The 15,876-nt window shown below is 36.3% G+C and overlaps 1 protein-coding gene across 1 annotated transcript in view; it reads right to left on the bottom strand.

The window, feature by feature from the left end:
- The window catches only part of MYCBP2 (MYC binding protein 2, E3 ubiquitin protein ligase), a 253,516-nt gene that overhangs the window by 149,709 nt on the left and 87,931 nt on the right, over nt 1-15,876 (bottom strand). The window contains 9 exon segments of the mRNA XM_015558101.1: nt 2,155-2,251; nt 3,539-3,622; nt 4,365-4,499; nt 5,242-5,333; nt 9,327-9,454; nt 9,543-9,668; nt 10,810-10,982; nt 14,106-14,259; nt 15,127-15,331. Coding sequence (XP_015413587.1) covers nt 2,155-2,251; nt 3,539-3,622; nt 4,365-4,499; nt 5,242-5,333; nt 9,327-9,454; nt 9,543-9,668; nt 10,810-10,982; nt 14,106-14,259; nt 15,127-15,331 — 1,194 coding nt within the window.

Here is a 15,876-nt window from a genome sequence, read left to right on the forward strand (position 1 = left end):
GCTTATTTTATATCTACCTATTAAATTTTACAATACAACCTAAGCCAATTCTTGATAAACAAGTTACTAGAAGATAAAAATTGACTATAAAAATAATAAAAATTCTTACTTGGATATTTTAAAATTCCAAAATATGGGTTTGGGGGATTGAGCATTCCTGTAGTTCTAGTTGGTCTGCAGGTTTTATCATGCTTACATGATAATGAATACTAGATGAATCTTAAAGAAAAGCACTTATTCTCTCACTCCTACCAAATTCTCATCCTCTCGTATAGTAATACCAAGAATAAGAGTTTATACCTTAACTTTTAAAGAAATGATCTATAAGTTTCCTATATAAAGATTTCAATTACCTAATAACCATAAAACCACTCATACATAAATACAAAAAAATTACTAAGCACAAAATAAAAGATCACAAAAAAACACACACAACAGAATCAAAGATACTTATTTGAATCAAAAGATACCAAACTGACCATAATACTAAAAGGATCCAAGTTACCAAGTAGCAAAATTCTTGTGCTTTTTTATTCAAAGCACATTCTCTGTAAACTGTCCTATCTCTTTTGGAAGGCTAATGCAGCACAATATACCAAATTTTAAATGACACTTCCAGTAGAAATGTTGACATAAATGCATAAGTGATTTCAAAGACATACGTATGAATATAATAGTAAAAATGAGAAATAAACAGTCCTTTGATAGGAATAGAGTCCAATAATTTAGAATACAGAGGGTCTTCAAATAATGTCATTTCATTCAACATCATTTCTTTTAACATTCATGAGATGTGTAGGAGCTTAGCTCTTGTTTTTATCAATTAGCCTATGGTAAAATTGGTTTCATTATACATCATTTAGCTTATGGTGCAGAACCTATTATCAATAACATTAAGTGAGGGCTTACTGTACAACCATTCTATGGAATATGATGCAAACATTAGAAAAGATTAAAATAGGGCCAAATGTTTCCACAGCATCCAGGGGTCCTCAAACTATGGCCTGCGGGCCACATGTGGCCCGCCGAAAACATTTATCCGGCCCGCTGGGTGTTTTTGCTGCCGCCGCTGCCTGTTGCTTAGCAGCCGACTAGTTTTTTTTAAACTATAGTCCGGCCCTCCAACGGTCTGAGAGACAGTGAACTGGCCCCTGTTTAAAAAGTTTGAGGACCCCTGGTACCATGAAATTTTTAAAAAGGAAAATGCAAAACCTGAAGTATGATCAAACATAAATAAGAAGGTTCACAGCATATTGTATATGCAGAATAATGAGTATGTGTATGTATAAAAATATAGTCTGGAAGAATATACATCAAAATGTAAACAAAAGTTATATATAGTAATAACAGGGTGATTATTAGGGGGAAGTTTAGTATACATTTAGCTTGGTTTTATTCCTACTCTACCCTATTTCACAAGGGATATGTATTAATTTTGTTTTAAAAAATTAATAAAAAAGAAGAAAAGCATTTCCCAAAGCCTATTACTAATAGAACAGATTACCAGCTACATTGGTAAATCACAGTCATATAGTGCCTTACAATTTAAAAAGAATTTTTAAATACCTTATGTCATTAAAATTTATAGTGACGCTGTGACATATTTATGCAGATAAATTGTGTAAGCATCCACAACTAATAAATGAAAGAGCAAGACTTCCTGAACATACCATATTTCAATTACATCATGCTGACTTTCCATTCTACAAAGGTAGCCCCAATAGCATGTTGTATCTTTAAATGTAGAATGGTGATGTCAAGTAGTTCAATAAAGTCCCTAGAGTTAGATATGAGACTTCTATTTCCTAAGGCAATAAAGTAAAACTTTTTGGTCAACACCACCCTTAAGTTATCCTTCACTTTCTAACTCTTTCAGCATATATATATTCATTCATACATGATTTATCAGAAAATTGACCAGTTATTTCAGAAATAGCAAAACATGTTAAAATCAGTCACGATCTCTATTTTCCCATTATTGAAAGTGCATGCTATTTGGCCTAGACTGTCAACGCCAATACAAAAACAAATCTGAGTTCATAAAGCTTATTGCTATGCTGAAATAACGATTGAGAGGAGTGGCTAAATGCTAAAGCATCAGAATGAAACTGAGCATTGAATAGAAAAGCTGAAATTTAAAAAAAAATAGCTCACCACTGAGACAGTTCTTGCAAAAGATCTCTTTAAAATGTGCACCGGTTCACTTGTTTGCTGTTTGCCTTTTGAAGCGCTGCCATCACTGGTTGGAAGTCTGAAGGAGAAGATAAACATAAATTTATGCTGCAAAGGCCAATGACATTTTTTTTGTTCATAATATACATTTTTGCAATAATAAAAAATTGAATTATGTATTTAAATATTTTTGTTAGGTAAAATTACAATATGGGGCTTTTAAAAAACATTTTCCAATGCTAAGCAAAATTTTTAGCATCTGAGCATTTCAGCATTTAAATCCCACATTTGTAAGACTGGGTAGTAAAGAATCTCTTACTAGACAACATATGTAACTTGTGCTCTGTAGTAATGCCACCTCTAAATTCTACTATTTAAAAGTTATTCAACAAGTGTACCCAGAAGTCACCCGGCAACTTATGTTCATAATACTACATATTACAAATGGTAACTATAAAAAAGAGCATAAAAATAAACACAAATCCCTTCTTGGGTAAATTAAGTTTATACATATCATCCAGATTCTTGAAGTGATTACTAGAAAGGAAGATATAGGAGACAGAGAATCACTGTTTTGGAAGTACTTCCTTTGATTTTTACTACATAAAGTAGGAATGACATTTTTTAGTGAGGTTTTGTATCTATTTGCATACTTTATTCTAAAAATTATTGCAGTAAACGTCTACAAGTAGGTGGAGACATACGCCTCCATATATGTATCAATTACTGTAATGTAATTAAAACTCTTAAATATTGGTAAAATCCAATAAATATTATACATAAGCAAGTTATTATTTAATATCAAGCAAAGGTAAAAATTTTCAGCAGTAAGGGATTTTCCAATTCACTGCATCACAAGATGAACAAGAAAACCTAAGACTGCAGCAAATAAATCAGGCCTACTACAAAGTCTCCATCTAACACCATAATTTAATTCTCTAAGACAAATTTTATTAGTTTACAACATTCTGAAACTGGTAAAATAATAAAGACATTAAAAATACAGGGTGGGGTAAAAGTAGGTTTTCAGTTGTTCATATGGTAAATAATAATTAATAAATAATGCAAGATAAACTCTGTTTCACATACAACTGTAAACCTACATCTGCCCTGCCTTATATAAGTCATTAAAATGTTACTGGCATAATACAAATAATCTGAGTTACGAGGTAAAATTTAAAATTAAGCTTGATGCAGAAAATATTTTAAAATATACAAAACATTAAATGATTTTGTTAAATGCACCCATATTTCTATTATATTAAAATGTTCTGAATGCTCCAAATGTGTACATATTTTATAGTGATCCTAGCTCATTATAGCAAAAGAATAAACCTTATTAATTAACAATAAGTGTGCAAAATACCTGTATAGTAATTGAGGTATCTGACCAGCATTAACATCTGTACCATTATTTGACTTCTTTGAACTCTTAAATTGGAAAACAACCCTAAGAAGAGAAAAAATAATAATGATATTAAAACCAACATGGTTCAGGATTCATTGAAAGTAATAATTCAACAATGTTCCCCCAACATTTTATTAACACCATACCATTTCATACTACTGAAGCTTTGCAATTAATAAACTGTTTTCATAAGCACTGTCAAATTTTATAGCACGTATATATTTCTTTTTTTTATGGTTTCCAAACTCCCCACTATCATTGTCACTTTACTCTATATAATTTCTAATTTAGTAATGTAATGTAACACTCAGAAATATACACAAATGCCACCTGACAAGAGCTAAGAATTGCAGTGCCATTATCTCCCTTTACTGTCTAGACCAGTGATGGCGAACCTATGACGTGCGTGTCAGAGGTGACACGCGAACTCATTTTTTTGGTTGATTTTTCTTTGTTAAATGGCATTTAAACATATAAAATAAATATCAAAAATATAAGTCTTTGTTTTACTATGGTTGCAAATATCAAAAACTTTCTATATGTGACACGGCACCAGAGGTAAGTTAGGGTTTTTCAAAATGCTAACACGCCGAGCTCAAAAGGTTCGCCATCACTGGTCTAGACTTTAACTTGGCATAAGATTATATAAATTCAATTTTAGAAGTCATATTATGCTCTAGCCTTCCTAAGATTTATCCTACCAAAAAAACTTTGGAGATTTCTAAACAATATTCCACTACCAAAAATGAGAGCTGCTTAAGGAACACTTAAACATTCCACTTACCCATCATCTGTGGTGATAGAAGCTTGTCCATGAGATCCACAGTCACTGCTGGGTCCTGACACTCGAGCCCAGGCTACGTACCACCACCCAGCTTGCAGAAGAACTGGTTCATCAAACATCATTGCATATTTTTCTCTGCGAAAAAAAAATAGTGAGTCAAAAACAATGCCTTTGCATTTCCACTACAAACATTTGTTTTTTAAATCCTTTATAAATAAAACATGAAATTCATTGTATTATAAGACCTGTGTCAAGTATTTAAAACCCTTTATTTAAAAATGCCTAGACAAGAACACAAATAATATTTACTTGTATTGTGGTCATAACATGACATTTCTTCCTCCTCCATCTTGAATTCCAAAACTTGCTTAAGTGCTATAAAACTTTTATATTAAAATAAGACCAAATTTTTAAAAATTGTTTAAAAAAAACCCCAGTAAAGTCAACTACCTCCCTCCAAGTGTGTTATAATTAAGCAGATATTATATACATGACGTTAGAGTATACAGTTGATCTGAATTATGGCCCAGTATGTCTATTTGACACTATATATATATATATATAATGTTAGGTAGTAAATAATTTTATCGCATCAATAGAACATTAGCATATTAGGTGTTTTCTAAGCAATGCATAAAAATAAAAGTGTGCAAAATGTATGTGTAATATTTTCATCTTATCTTCAATGTAGAAATACTATTATTTTTAATGCAGCATTGTTAAAAGCAACACATTATCTAATATATAATTTAATTTCTCAAGTATGTGATCACTGATTACTTAAAACTTCCTGTTAAAATTATGTTTACTTATTTATAATGAATTTTTCACATTAAGTATCTGAAAGGACTACACTGAATAATGAAGTAATCATTACCTAGCAGCACAGTCATAAGCCAGCACATCAGTCTCTGCAAGAAGGTCTCCATCAGTTTCATGATCTCCTCCATCAGGACCCAACTCAAACAGCTGGGGAAAGGGGAAAACATACTGTGCTCAACCTTTCGTCACATAAATCTGCTGAATAGTACGCTCATAATTTTGCATGTGTCAATATTTTCTGGACACTACAAAATGTGAAAAATCAGAGCACCTGCTTTTAAACGTTATTAAGTAAAATATACAGACATATATAATTAAGTCAAGAAACACATACCATGACTTACGGTCTAGTAATCGATTTTCTTTCCTTATATATTCATCTATTTAATATCAAGTGCTCCAAATAGTTCTGTACCAAATATAAACCTCTGAAGGAGAGAAGTTTATAATTTGAAAGAGAGCACCAAAGTATATATCAACCAAAGTATATATCTAAGTGAGGTTGAATCTTGCTTCAACATTTACTAGCTGAGAGATCCTAGGAACCAGTTTTCTTATCCATAAAAAAGAGATGGATATTAACACAGCCTACTTCTATAATAACTGTGAAAATTAAATGGGATAATATTTGTGGAAAAATGCTCAGAAAAATGCCTAGCAAAAAAGGCTAGAAAATGTTAGCTATGGAGAGAGAGAGGAATAATAGAAAATAAAAATCCTTAAAAACATAAGTAATGAAAAAACAGTTCAAAATAATATGGCATAGGAAAAGGAGAGATGAAGAGTGTGAATAAAATGGTTATAAAAAAAGGAGAGGACACAGAGTCTCTGAAAAGGAATAAAAGAGAAGATATCAAATTGGCAAAGGTTATGAGATCAAGTAAAAATAGAGAATTATGAGGAAGAGTTTATTTTTTTTAATGAACTAATACATATAAAAACCTCCCTATTTCTCTGAAGAATTATAGCAGGCAAACTATAAGAAAGGTGGATAAAATACTCAGAAGGAAAAGAAAGGAGCATTAAAATTTACTGCATAATTATTGTGTGCATGTCTTGATTTTTCAATTATATGCTAACTAGAGGCCTGATGCACAAATCCGTGCACAGGTACGGTCCCTAGGCCTGGCCTGCGATCTTCCCCAGCTACCTGCAGCTGGCCCTACCCCCTGCCGCCCCCCACCCCTGGTTCCCAGTTTTCCATTGGGTGATTGGAGCCGGGGGGAGGAACCGAGAGGTCAGCCATTCCACCTACTCGCCGGCCCCACCCCACACCGCCACCCTCCCCGGATCCCCATTTGCCAATGGGTAATCGGAGCTTGATGGCTAGGGGAAGGGACTAAGAAGTCAGCCGTTCCTGCCTACTCAGTGGCCCTGCCCCCTGTGTGTGGGGCAACTAGTGGGGTGGGGGCTTTGGCCTGGCACCACCCAGGTCCCCTGCCATCCATCCCAGTTCCATGTTCACCATTGGGTGATCAGAGCCTACTGGCCGGGGAAAGGGACTGAAAGGTGGTCAATGCGCCTCACAGTGACTGGTCGAGTGGTCGTTCTGATCATTCTGCTGATAGGGTCAATTTGCATATTACCCTTTTTATTATATAGGATAGAGGCCCAGTGCATGGGTGGGGGCTGGCCGGCATGCCCTGATGGGGGCGCTGGATTGGGGCTGGGGTCCTTGCTGAGGGGCAAGGCTGGCAGGAGCAAGGTGGGGGGTCAGGGTGGGAGTCCCCGCTGGGGCACCAGGGACCGGGGATGGTTTGCCAGCCAGCCATGCCCCCGATTGGGGTGGGGTCCCTCCTGGGGGACGGGGCTGGCTGGGGCAAGGGGCAGTGGTAATCCTGGTCTCTGGTCATTCCGCCATTTCGGTTGCTGGGCTTTAATTATATAGGAAAATTTGAAATCCATCTTCAGCGCAGATCTTAATCTCCATAGTCCAATGATTTTCCCCAGCAGCTCCATCTTACTCATTCTGAAGTGACTCATCTCTCCCTCCTCCTGCCTTCAACATTCTGATAAATGGCACTATCATTCTTTGCTAGTTACTGAGAGAAGAGACCCAGACTGCTCCCTTTTTCCATACCTCTCTACCATCACTATGTCCACTCTATTCCTGGTACCAAAGCTGGCTGGTTCACCCATATCCACTGGTACTTACTAGAATAGCTCAACAACAAATAATTAGTCTTATCTCCTTTCTCTCCTTGCTCTAACCCATATTCCACAAAGCTGAGGATTTCTTCTTTTAATGTTTTAAAATGAACAATTGATCAGCATACTTCCTTAAAGTTATGTAGCAGTTTCTCATTTCTGTCTTTGCAGCATGATATAAAACTCCTTAATAAGTCGCCCCAACCTGGCTCCCTTGCTTATTTTTAACAAATCTCTTTGAATGCATACAGTTCTAGGAACTGGGCATACAGAGGTGAATGATACAAACAAAAAATGGGGGCTGGAAATGCAAGCACCCTCTTAAAGGGCCAAGCCACAAAATCTGGTTTGTAGCTGCTCACCTTGGGCTCTGGCAGAGGGAGGGCAGAGTGGAATGGAGCAGTGTGAGCAAAAGCCAGAGTTGAGGAGTCTGGGGTTAGAACTCAGAAGGCAGGCACCCTGATTTCTTGTGCTGAGTCATTCTTCATACTGCAAAGGACACCTTTCTCTAGAGACCTTTATCATCCAGGCAATTTTGCCTGAGGGGGAAGCAATTGCTCCACTCTATTGGAAACACCTTTGCCCTGCCCTGTGGAGTTTCTGAGGCCTATTAAGAGACTGAGAATAACAACCAGCCTGCAGGCAGATGCAACTGCCCCACTCTGTTGGAAAACCTCTTGCTCCACCCTGTGGTGGATAGCCTCAGGCTAATCAAAACTGAGTAACAAATCAGACAACAGAGAGATGTGGATCTCTGGAGGCTTTGAGTTTTTGCCTGATCTAATTGAGGGCTAGGGGCTAGGAAAAGCAGATCTTGGTGCACATATTGGTCCTTTCCAAAAGTTTCCAGTCCCAGCTGACAGAGCCACAACTGTGGATTGCTGATAGATCCAAAGAAGATCCTCAGGGCCAGTCACAAACAGTGTCTGACACTGTCCTGCACTAGAAATTGGGATTCATAGCAGATCTATCTAATACACAGACACAAACTCAAACAGGCAGCCAAAATGGGGAGACAAAAAAACAAGCCCCAAATGAAAGAACAAGAAAATTCTCTAGAAGAAGAGCTAAAGGAAATAGAGATAAGAACTTTATCAGATATAGAGTTTAGAATAATGATAGCAAGAATGCTCAATAGCATGAGAAAAGATATGGTAACAAATAAAAGCCCAGTCAGGAATGAAGAATGACATCGCACTAATAAAGAACACATTGGAAGGAATACACAGCAGATTAGGGGAAGTCAAGGATTATATCAGTGAATTAGGAAACAGGGTAGAGAAAATCACTCAATCAGAGAACCAAAAAGAAAAAAAAAAAACAATTAAAAAACAGGAGGACAGCTTAAGGGAGCTGTGGGACACCATGAAATATACCAATATTTGCATCAGAGAAGTACCAAGAGATGAAGAAATTGAGCAAGGGCTAGAGAATCTGTTTGAAGAAATAATGGCAGAAAACATCCCAAACCTGGTGAAGAAAAACGTCACACAAGTCTAGGAGGCAAAGAGTCCCAAACAAGAAGAACCCAAACAGATCTATGCCCAGACACATCATAATTAAAATGCCAAAAATTAAAGACAGAGAGAGAATCTTAAAGGCAGCAAAAGAAAAGCAGTTGGTTACCTACAAAGGAGCTCCTATAAGATTATAAGTGATTTCTCATCAGAAACTCTTACAGGCCAGAAGGGAATGGCATGAAGTATTCAAGGTAATGAAAAGCAAGTATCTGAAACCAACATTACTATATCCAGCAAGGCTATTAAAAAAATCATCTTCCACTTATTTGATCCCTTCTTACTTAACTTTTCAGTTTTTAATGAATGACTTAGTATTACTGTACATAAGATTTTAGTAGTATATAAAGTATTAATATTTATAGATTTTACCAGTTTCTGCAAGTCCTTTTTAAACGAAAGCACTATGAAAAGAATGAACCAAGTCAAAACATCTTTAAACAAAAAAAGGCAACAGTGTCAATGAACTGCTTACCTTAATTTTAGCAGTATATTCTCCTCTACCACCAAACAGACCAAGACCACCAAGTAAAATGTCAGTGTCAGCACTAAAACGTATAGCTTCTACTGAATGAGCAGAGTAACCCCAGCCCCCTCCATGACCTAAAAAAAAAAAAAAGACGATTCATGTTTTAAAAGTCAGACATATTTCAGTTAGAAGACATTATCTCCTAAATGTAAATATACATACTTTCAAACCTGTTCACTACACTATAATCTTCTTTGGAGTAAACCTTCATTACTGCTTGAGTCTCCTCCTCCGTACTTGCAACACCCATTTTTAAATCCTGCATAGTTGCCAAGGTATCAAGACAACCTAAAAACAAATAAGTAAGCATTCAATTCCTTGAAGTTATAATCTCCCATTATATTAATGGATGAGATACTATACGGTATAAATTAAAATAAACTATAAGTGTGCTCAACAAATGTATCCATATCGTTGAACAGCATTTCATGGACATATGCAATGAATAAACACTCTCCATTGGGTCATTATTATATTTAAAAATACATGGTATGACAATTTACTACACAAAACCGTATCTCTGAAAAGATGAAATTGCTTAATCTTTGAGTCCTTACAAACTTCTTCCTTTTATAAAACTCTGAATTATTTTAGTTTCATTTTAAAATACTATTTGAAAAAGACACATTAGCCTGAGATAACTTCAACTGATGGTAGTTCTGGATGTTCACAATGGTTAACAGATGAAATTTTTGAAAAAAGCAAGCAATTATATTTGTGACCTAGTAATTATGCTTAGAAATACGATTTCACAATTGAAAATTCTACATAAACATAATTGAATCTTTTTAAGGGTATTTTTAAAGAAATGGAATAAGCAGTTATGTGTAAAAGTAAAAAATTTCCACAACAGCGTGTATGTGTATGTGTGCGTGTGTATATATATACACACACACCTATACATATAAACATATATATACATATATATGCACACACACATACATATATATAAAGAGAGAGAGAATGCTGTATCCCAAATTAATTAAATAGAAATGAAGTTGATGTGCTGTGGAAAACTGTATTGTATAAAGAGAAGTAATCTATAAAATTAATATAATATTTTATAGAATTTAAAATAATGTATATAAATTAAATATACTTTTACATTTGAATATCCAGTGTAGATCTCTAAACTTTATGTATCTGGGTTGAGCTAAAGTTAGTTTTAAAAATCTACAATAGTTATATTGGAAAATTATATCCAGGCTGCTTTATATTTGGTATATATGAATCTTTCATGGTGTTGGTACAAGTTTGAGGTATTGTTTTTTGTAGGATAAATCTCTTAATAGGATATAACCTATTTTACATCTAGCATATTGTTTAACAAACATGACAAAATAATATACAAAATTAAATTCTCTTTAAAAATACTTGACACACAATGAAAATTAGCTAAAATTATCTGATCATCGTATAGCAACCCTACCTAGAATGTGCAAAGCTGCATGAGATCGGGTGGTGAGAGCCCTTGATCCTGTTGGTAATGCAAGTTCAGGACTTAGAATACTGCATCTGGACTGCATGTCTGTCGCAGAAGGAAGTCTGGCATCAGCAACCACTGCATTGTAACACCACAGTTCTCTAGTATTTGGTCGAAACCTTTCAAGAGAGAATAATTACAGCACCTCAACATACAGTTTCATTTGTAAAACGTAATTGATGATACAAAGAGAATAAGGTAGTTTAAACAGGACAAATATAGCTCATTATTTTCCATATCTCAACTAAACATATAAAGAACTTATGCCACTTATAAGTAAAACAATTTAAACAAAATAGTAATATAGATCACAATATTTCATGAATATAGAGCAACAGTATACTTAACTGATGCATACATATTGGTATGAAGCATGTGTACAATAAAAATTCCATTTTAAAAGTTGAAAGACAAAGGACTTGTCAAAAGAAAATATAAGGTAAAACAATATCCACAATTATAAGAGCTCCTGAAAGCCAGTAAGAGACAATCAAAGGTGGTCAAAAGACATGGAATGCTGTTCTCAAAAAGCAAGCACAAATAGAATTATGCAGATGTTCAACCCTACTAACAGTAAAGCAGCAATCTATACTAATAAAAGCGTAATATGCTAATTAGACAGGGAGACCTTCTGGACATCCTTCCAGACAAAGCCATGGTGGTCGGGCGAAGGCAGAGGTGGTTAGGGGTGATCAGGCCAGCAGGGGAGGGCCATTGGGGGCGAGCAGGGGGTGGTAGGTAGGGGCAAGCAGGCCGGCAGGGGGTGGCAGTTGGAGGCGAGCAGGCTGGCAGGGGGAGGGGGGAACAGTTGGGTGCGATCAGGCCAGCAGGCAGAGTGGTTAGGGGCGATTAGACAGGCAGGCAGGTAAGTGGTTAGGAGCCAGTGGTCCCGAATTGCGAGAGGGATGTCCAGCTGCTGGTGTGAGCCTAAACCAGCAGTCAAACACCCCCCGAGGGGTCCCAGATTGGAGAAGGTGCAGTCTGGGCTGAGGGAGACAGCTCCCCCCCACACACCCATGCATGAATTTTATACACTGGACCACTAGTCTATAATAATAAAAGCATAATATGCAAATCGACTGAATGGCCTAACAGTGGAACAACCCTTCTGGATGAAGCCAGGGCTGCAAGGGCCAAGGCAGCCAGGGCTGCAAAGTCCTACTCTTGCACGAATTTCGTGCATCGGGCCTCTAGTAAAAATTATAAGGAATCCAAAATGCCTTAAGAGCTGTAAAACAAAAACACACTACTAAAAAACACAAAGCAGCCAGAAGTCAGGATAATAAAATGGAAGTCTGATCCTAATGAAAGAAAAACACATTCTAGCTAGTTTACTAGAACACGGAGAAGACTGTCCTTCATCTTTTAATATCTATTTTGGATCAAGGACCTGGCAAGGTATTTAAGATCATCTGTCCCATTGCTGCCACCATTTGTGAAAAAGGCAAGGTTCAACTAACTGGGCACTACACTTCACACTTCAGAGTTCTGCTAAGACCCCAGGGAAATGGCTGGTTAGAACCTTAGTTCTATAATCTCTAGTTTAGAGAATGCATTTCTAATTTAATGAATGTACCTAGAAAAAAATTGCAAACTGCCAATTTTTACTTTTTGTTAATGCAAATTTACTTCATTTAAAAATAAAACATATAAGGAATATAGAAAAACTAAATCTCTTGTATATTGATTTCTAATCAGTAAATAATTCTATCTGTACACAATTTGCCTCTCTATCCCCGCCATTCTATCCATTCTATTGCACTGTAAACACTCTAATTTTGGTTCTTAGTACCTCATTATCTTCATAAGAATTACTACACATGACTCACCTCTAGTCTCTTGTTATTTAATTTATATTGTATAAAGCTTCCAGGGAGATCCAAAAGCACTACCCAATTCAATTCTGGCCTCCAGAACTTCCAATGAAATGCCCAAATAAGATAGTAAGCTGATCAGCAACCTGGGGAGCACTGTAATCCTTCACTCTGAATGCAGACCTCAGGACTGATAAAAAAACATCCCTCTTGGTGGACTGATAGAAGTGAAAGCAGCCACGGGCAGAAGGAAGACGATGAAAAAGTCTTTCCCCCTCTTCACTCATACCACTTCAACCTTTCAACTTATCTGAATTCTGGCCTATTAAACTATGCAGGCGAAATAAACTAGGCAAGAAGGGGAAAAAATAGTAAATGCTTTGATGAGCCACTCTGGTAATGGCAGGGTACACTTCCTATAGCATTCAAAGCTAAAACTTCTGAGGATAATTCCTTTCTTTACTCATTTTGTATATAAAGCGCCATAATAAATCATAAACAAATGCAATATAATTCCTTGAGTACCTATATCCACCTCTCCATTTTTTATAATTTCTAGAGTTTAATAACCCTGCATATTTCTCTACTAATATGGGAATTTGGTTATGTACATTCCTGAAGGGCAAGCTCATATCTTATTCTCGAATGTCTTTGGCATAATTTCTGCTACAGAGTTAGTAATAATTAGATATTTATGGTATCAATAAACATTGAATTCTATACAATTTTAGATAACATTCCTGAAAGACTAAAATAAACAACAGAACTCTTGAAAGTAAAACTTCTAATTATAAAGACAGTAGCAAACACTTCTACAGCACTTACTATGTGCCTGTTTTAAGTTCCCCAATTCTCATACCAATCTAGGAGGTAGACTGACTATTATCTATACTAAAAAAGGGTAACATGATAATTAGACCAGACAGACCTGGTGTCTTCCTGACATCCTTCCTGACAAAGCCAGGGCCTGGCCCGGGGAAAACCGCCCGCAGTCCCAGGGAAGCCCGGGTCCTGGGTGCCCGAGGAAAGCCGGTGCCGGCATCCCGGGTCCCGGAGGGAAGCTGGTGCCAGCAGCTGGGGGAAGGAAGGCCTACTCTTGCATGAATTTTCGTGCATCAGGACACTAGTTATTTTATAAGTGAAAAAATGGAGGAACACAGAGTCACAATAACTTTTCCAAAGGCACACAGAAAGTAAATTATGAAGCTGGAATACACCTTTAGGCAGTTTGGCCCAGAACACTTGCTCTTAGTTAATACACTATACTGTATGGGTCCCTATAAATCACTATGATAAAAGTGTAGTTAATAGTTAAACAGGAGTTCTCAGATATGAAAAATTTATCCATACATAAATTTCATAGTACCACAAGAAGGGAATTTGATCAAAATTTATTTACTTCTCTAGTTTATAAACAGAGAAGCTTACCTCCAAATGACATCATATACAGGATCAAGACACACACCAAATCCTTGCAGATCCTCTTGTTCAGAGTCATTAAACGTTTTACAACTCCCATCCACTTTATTTATCAGAAGACATTTAAATGGAGGAGGTTCTGACATAGAAGCAGGTACCAAGCCTTGAGAAAAAGTAGTTACATATTTTAAAGATGCATTGCTTTTTTATATTTTCCCAACTTATAAGTATTATTATTTTCTCCATTTTACAGATGAAGAAACTGGAACTTAAAGAGGTTAAATAACTAAAAACCTTTAAATAGCAGAATTAGGACTAAAATCTCAGGCTGTCTAAATCTACAACACATGCTGTTAATTACTACACTATATTACTCTATTATATTATTAACTAGAGGCCCCTGGTGCATGAAATTCATGCACCAGGGGAGAGGGGTGAGGGAGAGGGGCAGAGGGGGAGGCCCTCAACCCAGCCTGCACCCTCTCAAAATCCAGGACCTCTCAGGGGATGTCCAAATGCCAGACATCACTCTTGCAATCCAGGACACTGGCTCCTAACTGCTCACTTGCCTGCCTGATCGCCCCTAACCATTCACCTGCCTGCCTGATCACCCTTAACCACCTCTGCTTGCCTGATCACCCCTAACCACTCACTTGCCTGTATTATATAGGATGATATCATGGACACAAGTATGGATTGATAAGTTTGATTTATGAAACCTTCTAAAATTAATTTCTATAATTTATAAGAACCAATATAGAAAAATTCCTCCTTTCAATTAGGTTACAATGTAGCTTATATTTCTACCACTCTCTAGCTTATACTTTGTTTCTTGATCTCCCAATTATTGCAATCTTCCAGCAAACAGACAAATATAAAAAAGACACTCAGAAGCTTCTTTTAAATTTCTTCAGACAGAAAGAAAACAAAAAGCTATAAGATTATATCTCATAATAGGGAAAAATGAACCATTTACTATTAATCAAGATAAGGATTTACAGTGGGGATGTCGGTTTGTTTTGGGTATTACCTATTATGTGTTTACTGGCAAAAATTTCTGATGTAGCAAGCACATGAGAATTAATAAGTGCTTCATCAATTCGTAAGAAAGTCTGGTCCCCACTTGCACCTATCCAGGTAGCTTTTCTTCCATATTTTGATCCAATGTTAGGCATGGGAGCTGGTTTTGCATTCCAATATGGCACATCCAGAATTGGTCTGCCCAGCTGTCCTTTCTAAAAGATTAAATGCACCATATTAACAATATTACTGAACAATCAATAATTTTTATAAAGTGAGACAGTGGTTAAAAACAGCTCTATAAGATATTATTGGTCATCAATTGTTAATTTTTAAAATAAATTCATGTGAAATTTATACCAAATATTTATAAAGGTATGAAATAATTTTTATTATTCCTAGAATTCTTCTGCTGAGAAATCACAGTTTATTATTTTTTAAACATATTTTTATTGATTTCAGAGAGGAAGGAAGAGGGAGAGAGATAGAAACATTAATGATGAGAGAGAATCATTGATTGGCTGCCTCCTGCGCGCGCCCTACTGGAGATCGAGCTCACAACCTGGGCATGTGCCCTGACCAGGAATCAAACCAGCAACCTCCTGGTTCTTAGTTAGATGCTCAACCATTGAGTTATGCTGGCCAGGCACAAAGTGTATTATTTTTTTTTAAATATATTTTATTGATTTTTTACAGAGAGGAAGGGAGAGAGATAGAGAGTTAGAAACAACGATGAGAGAGAAACATCGATCAGCTGCCT

Source organism: Myotis davidii, unplaced genomic scaffold (genome assembly GCF_000327345.1).
Source record: "Myotis davidii unplaced genomic scaffold, ASM32734v1 scaffold268, whole genome shotgun sequence".
Classification (NCBI taxonomy): Eukaryota; Metazoa; Chordata; class Mammalia; order Chiroptera; family Vespertilionidae; genus Myotis; species Myotis davidii.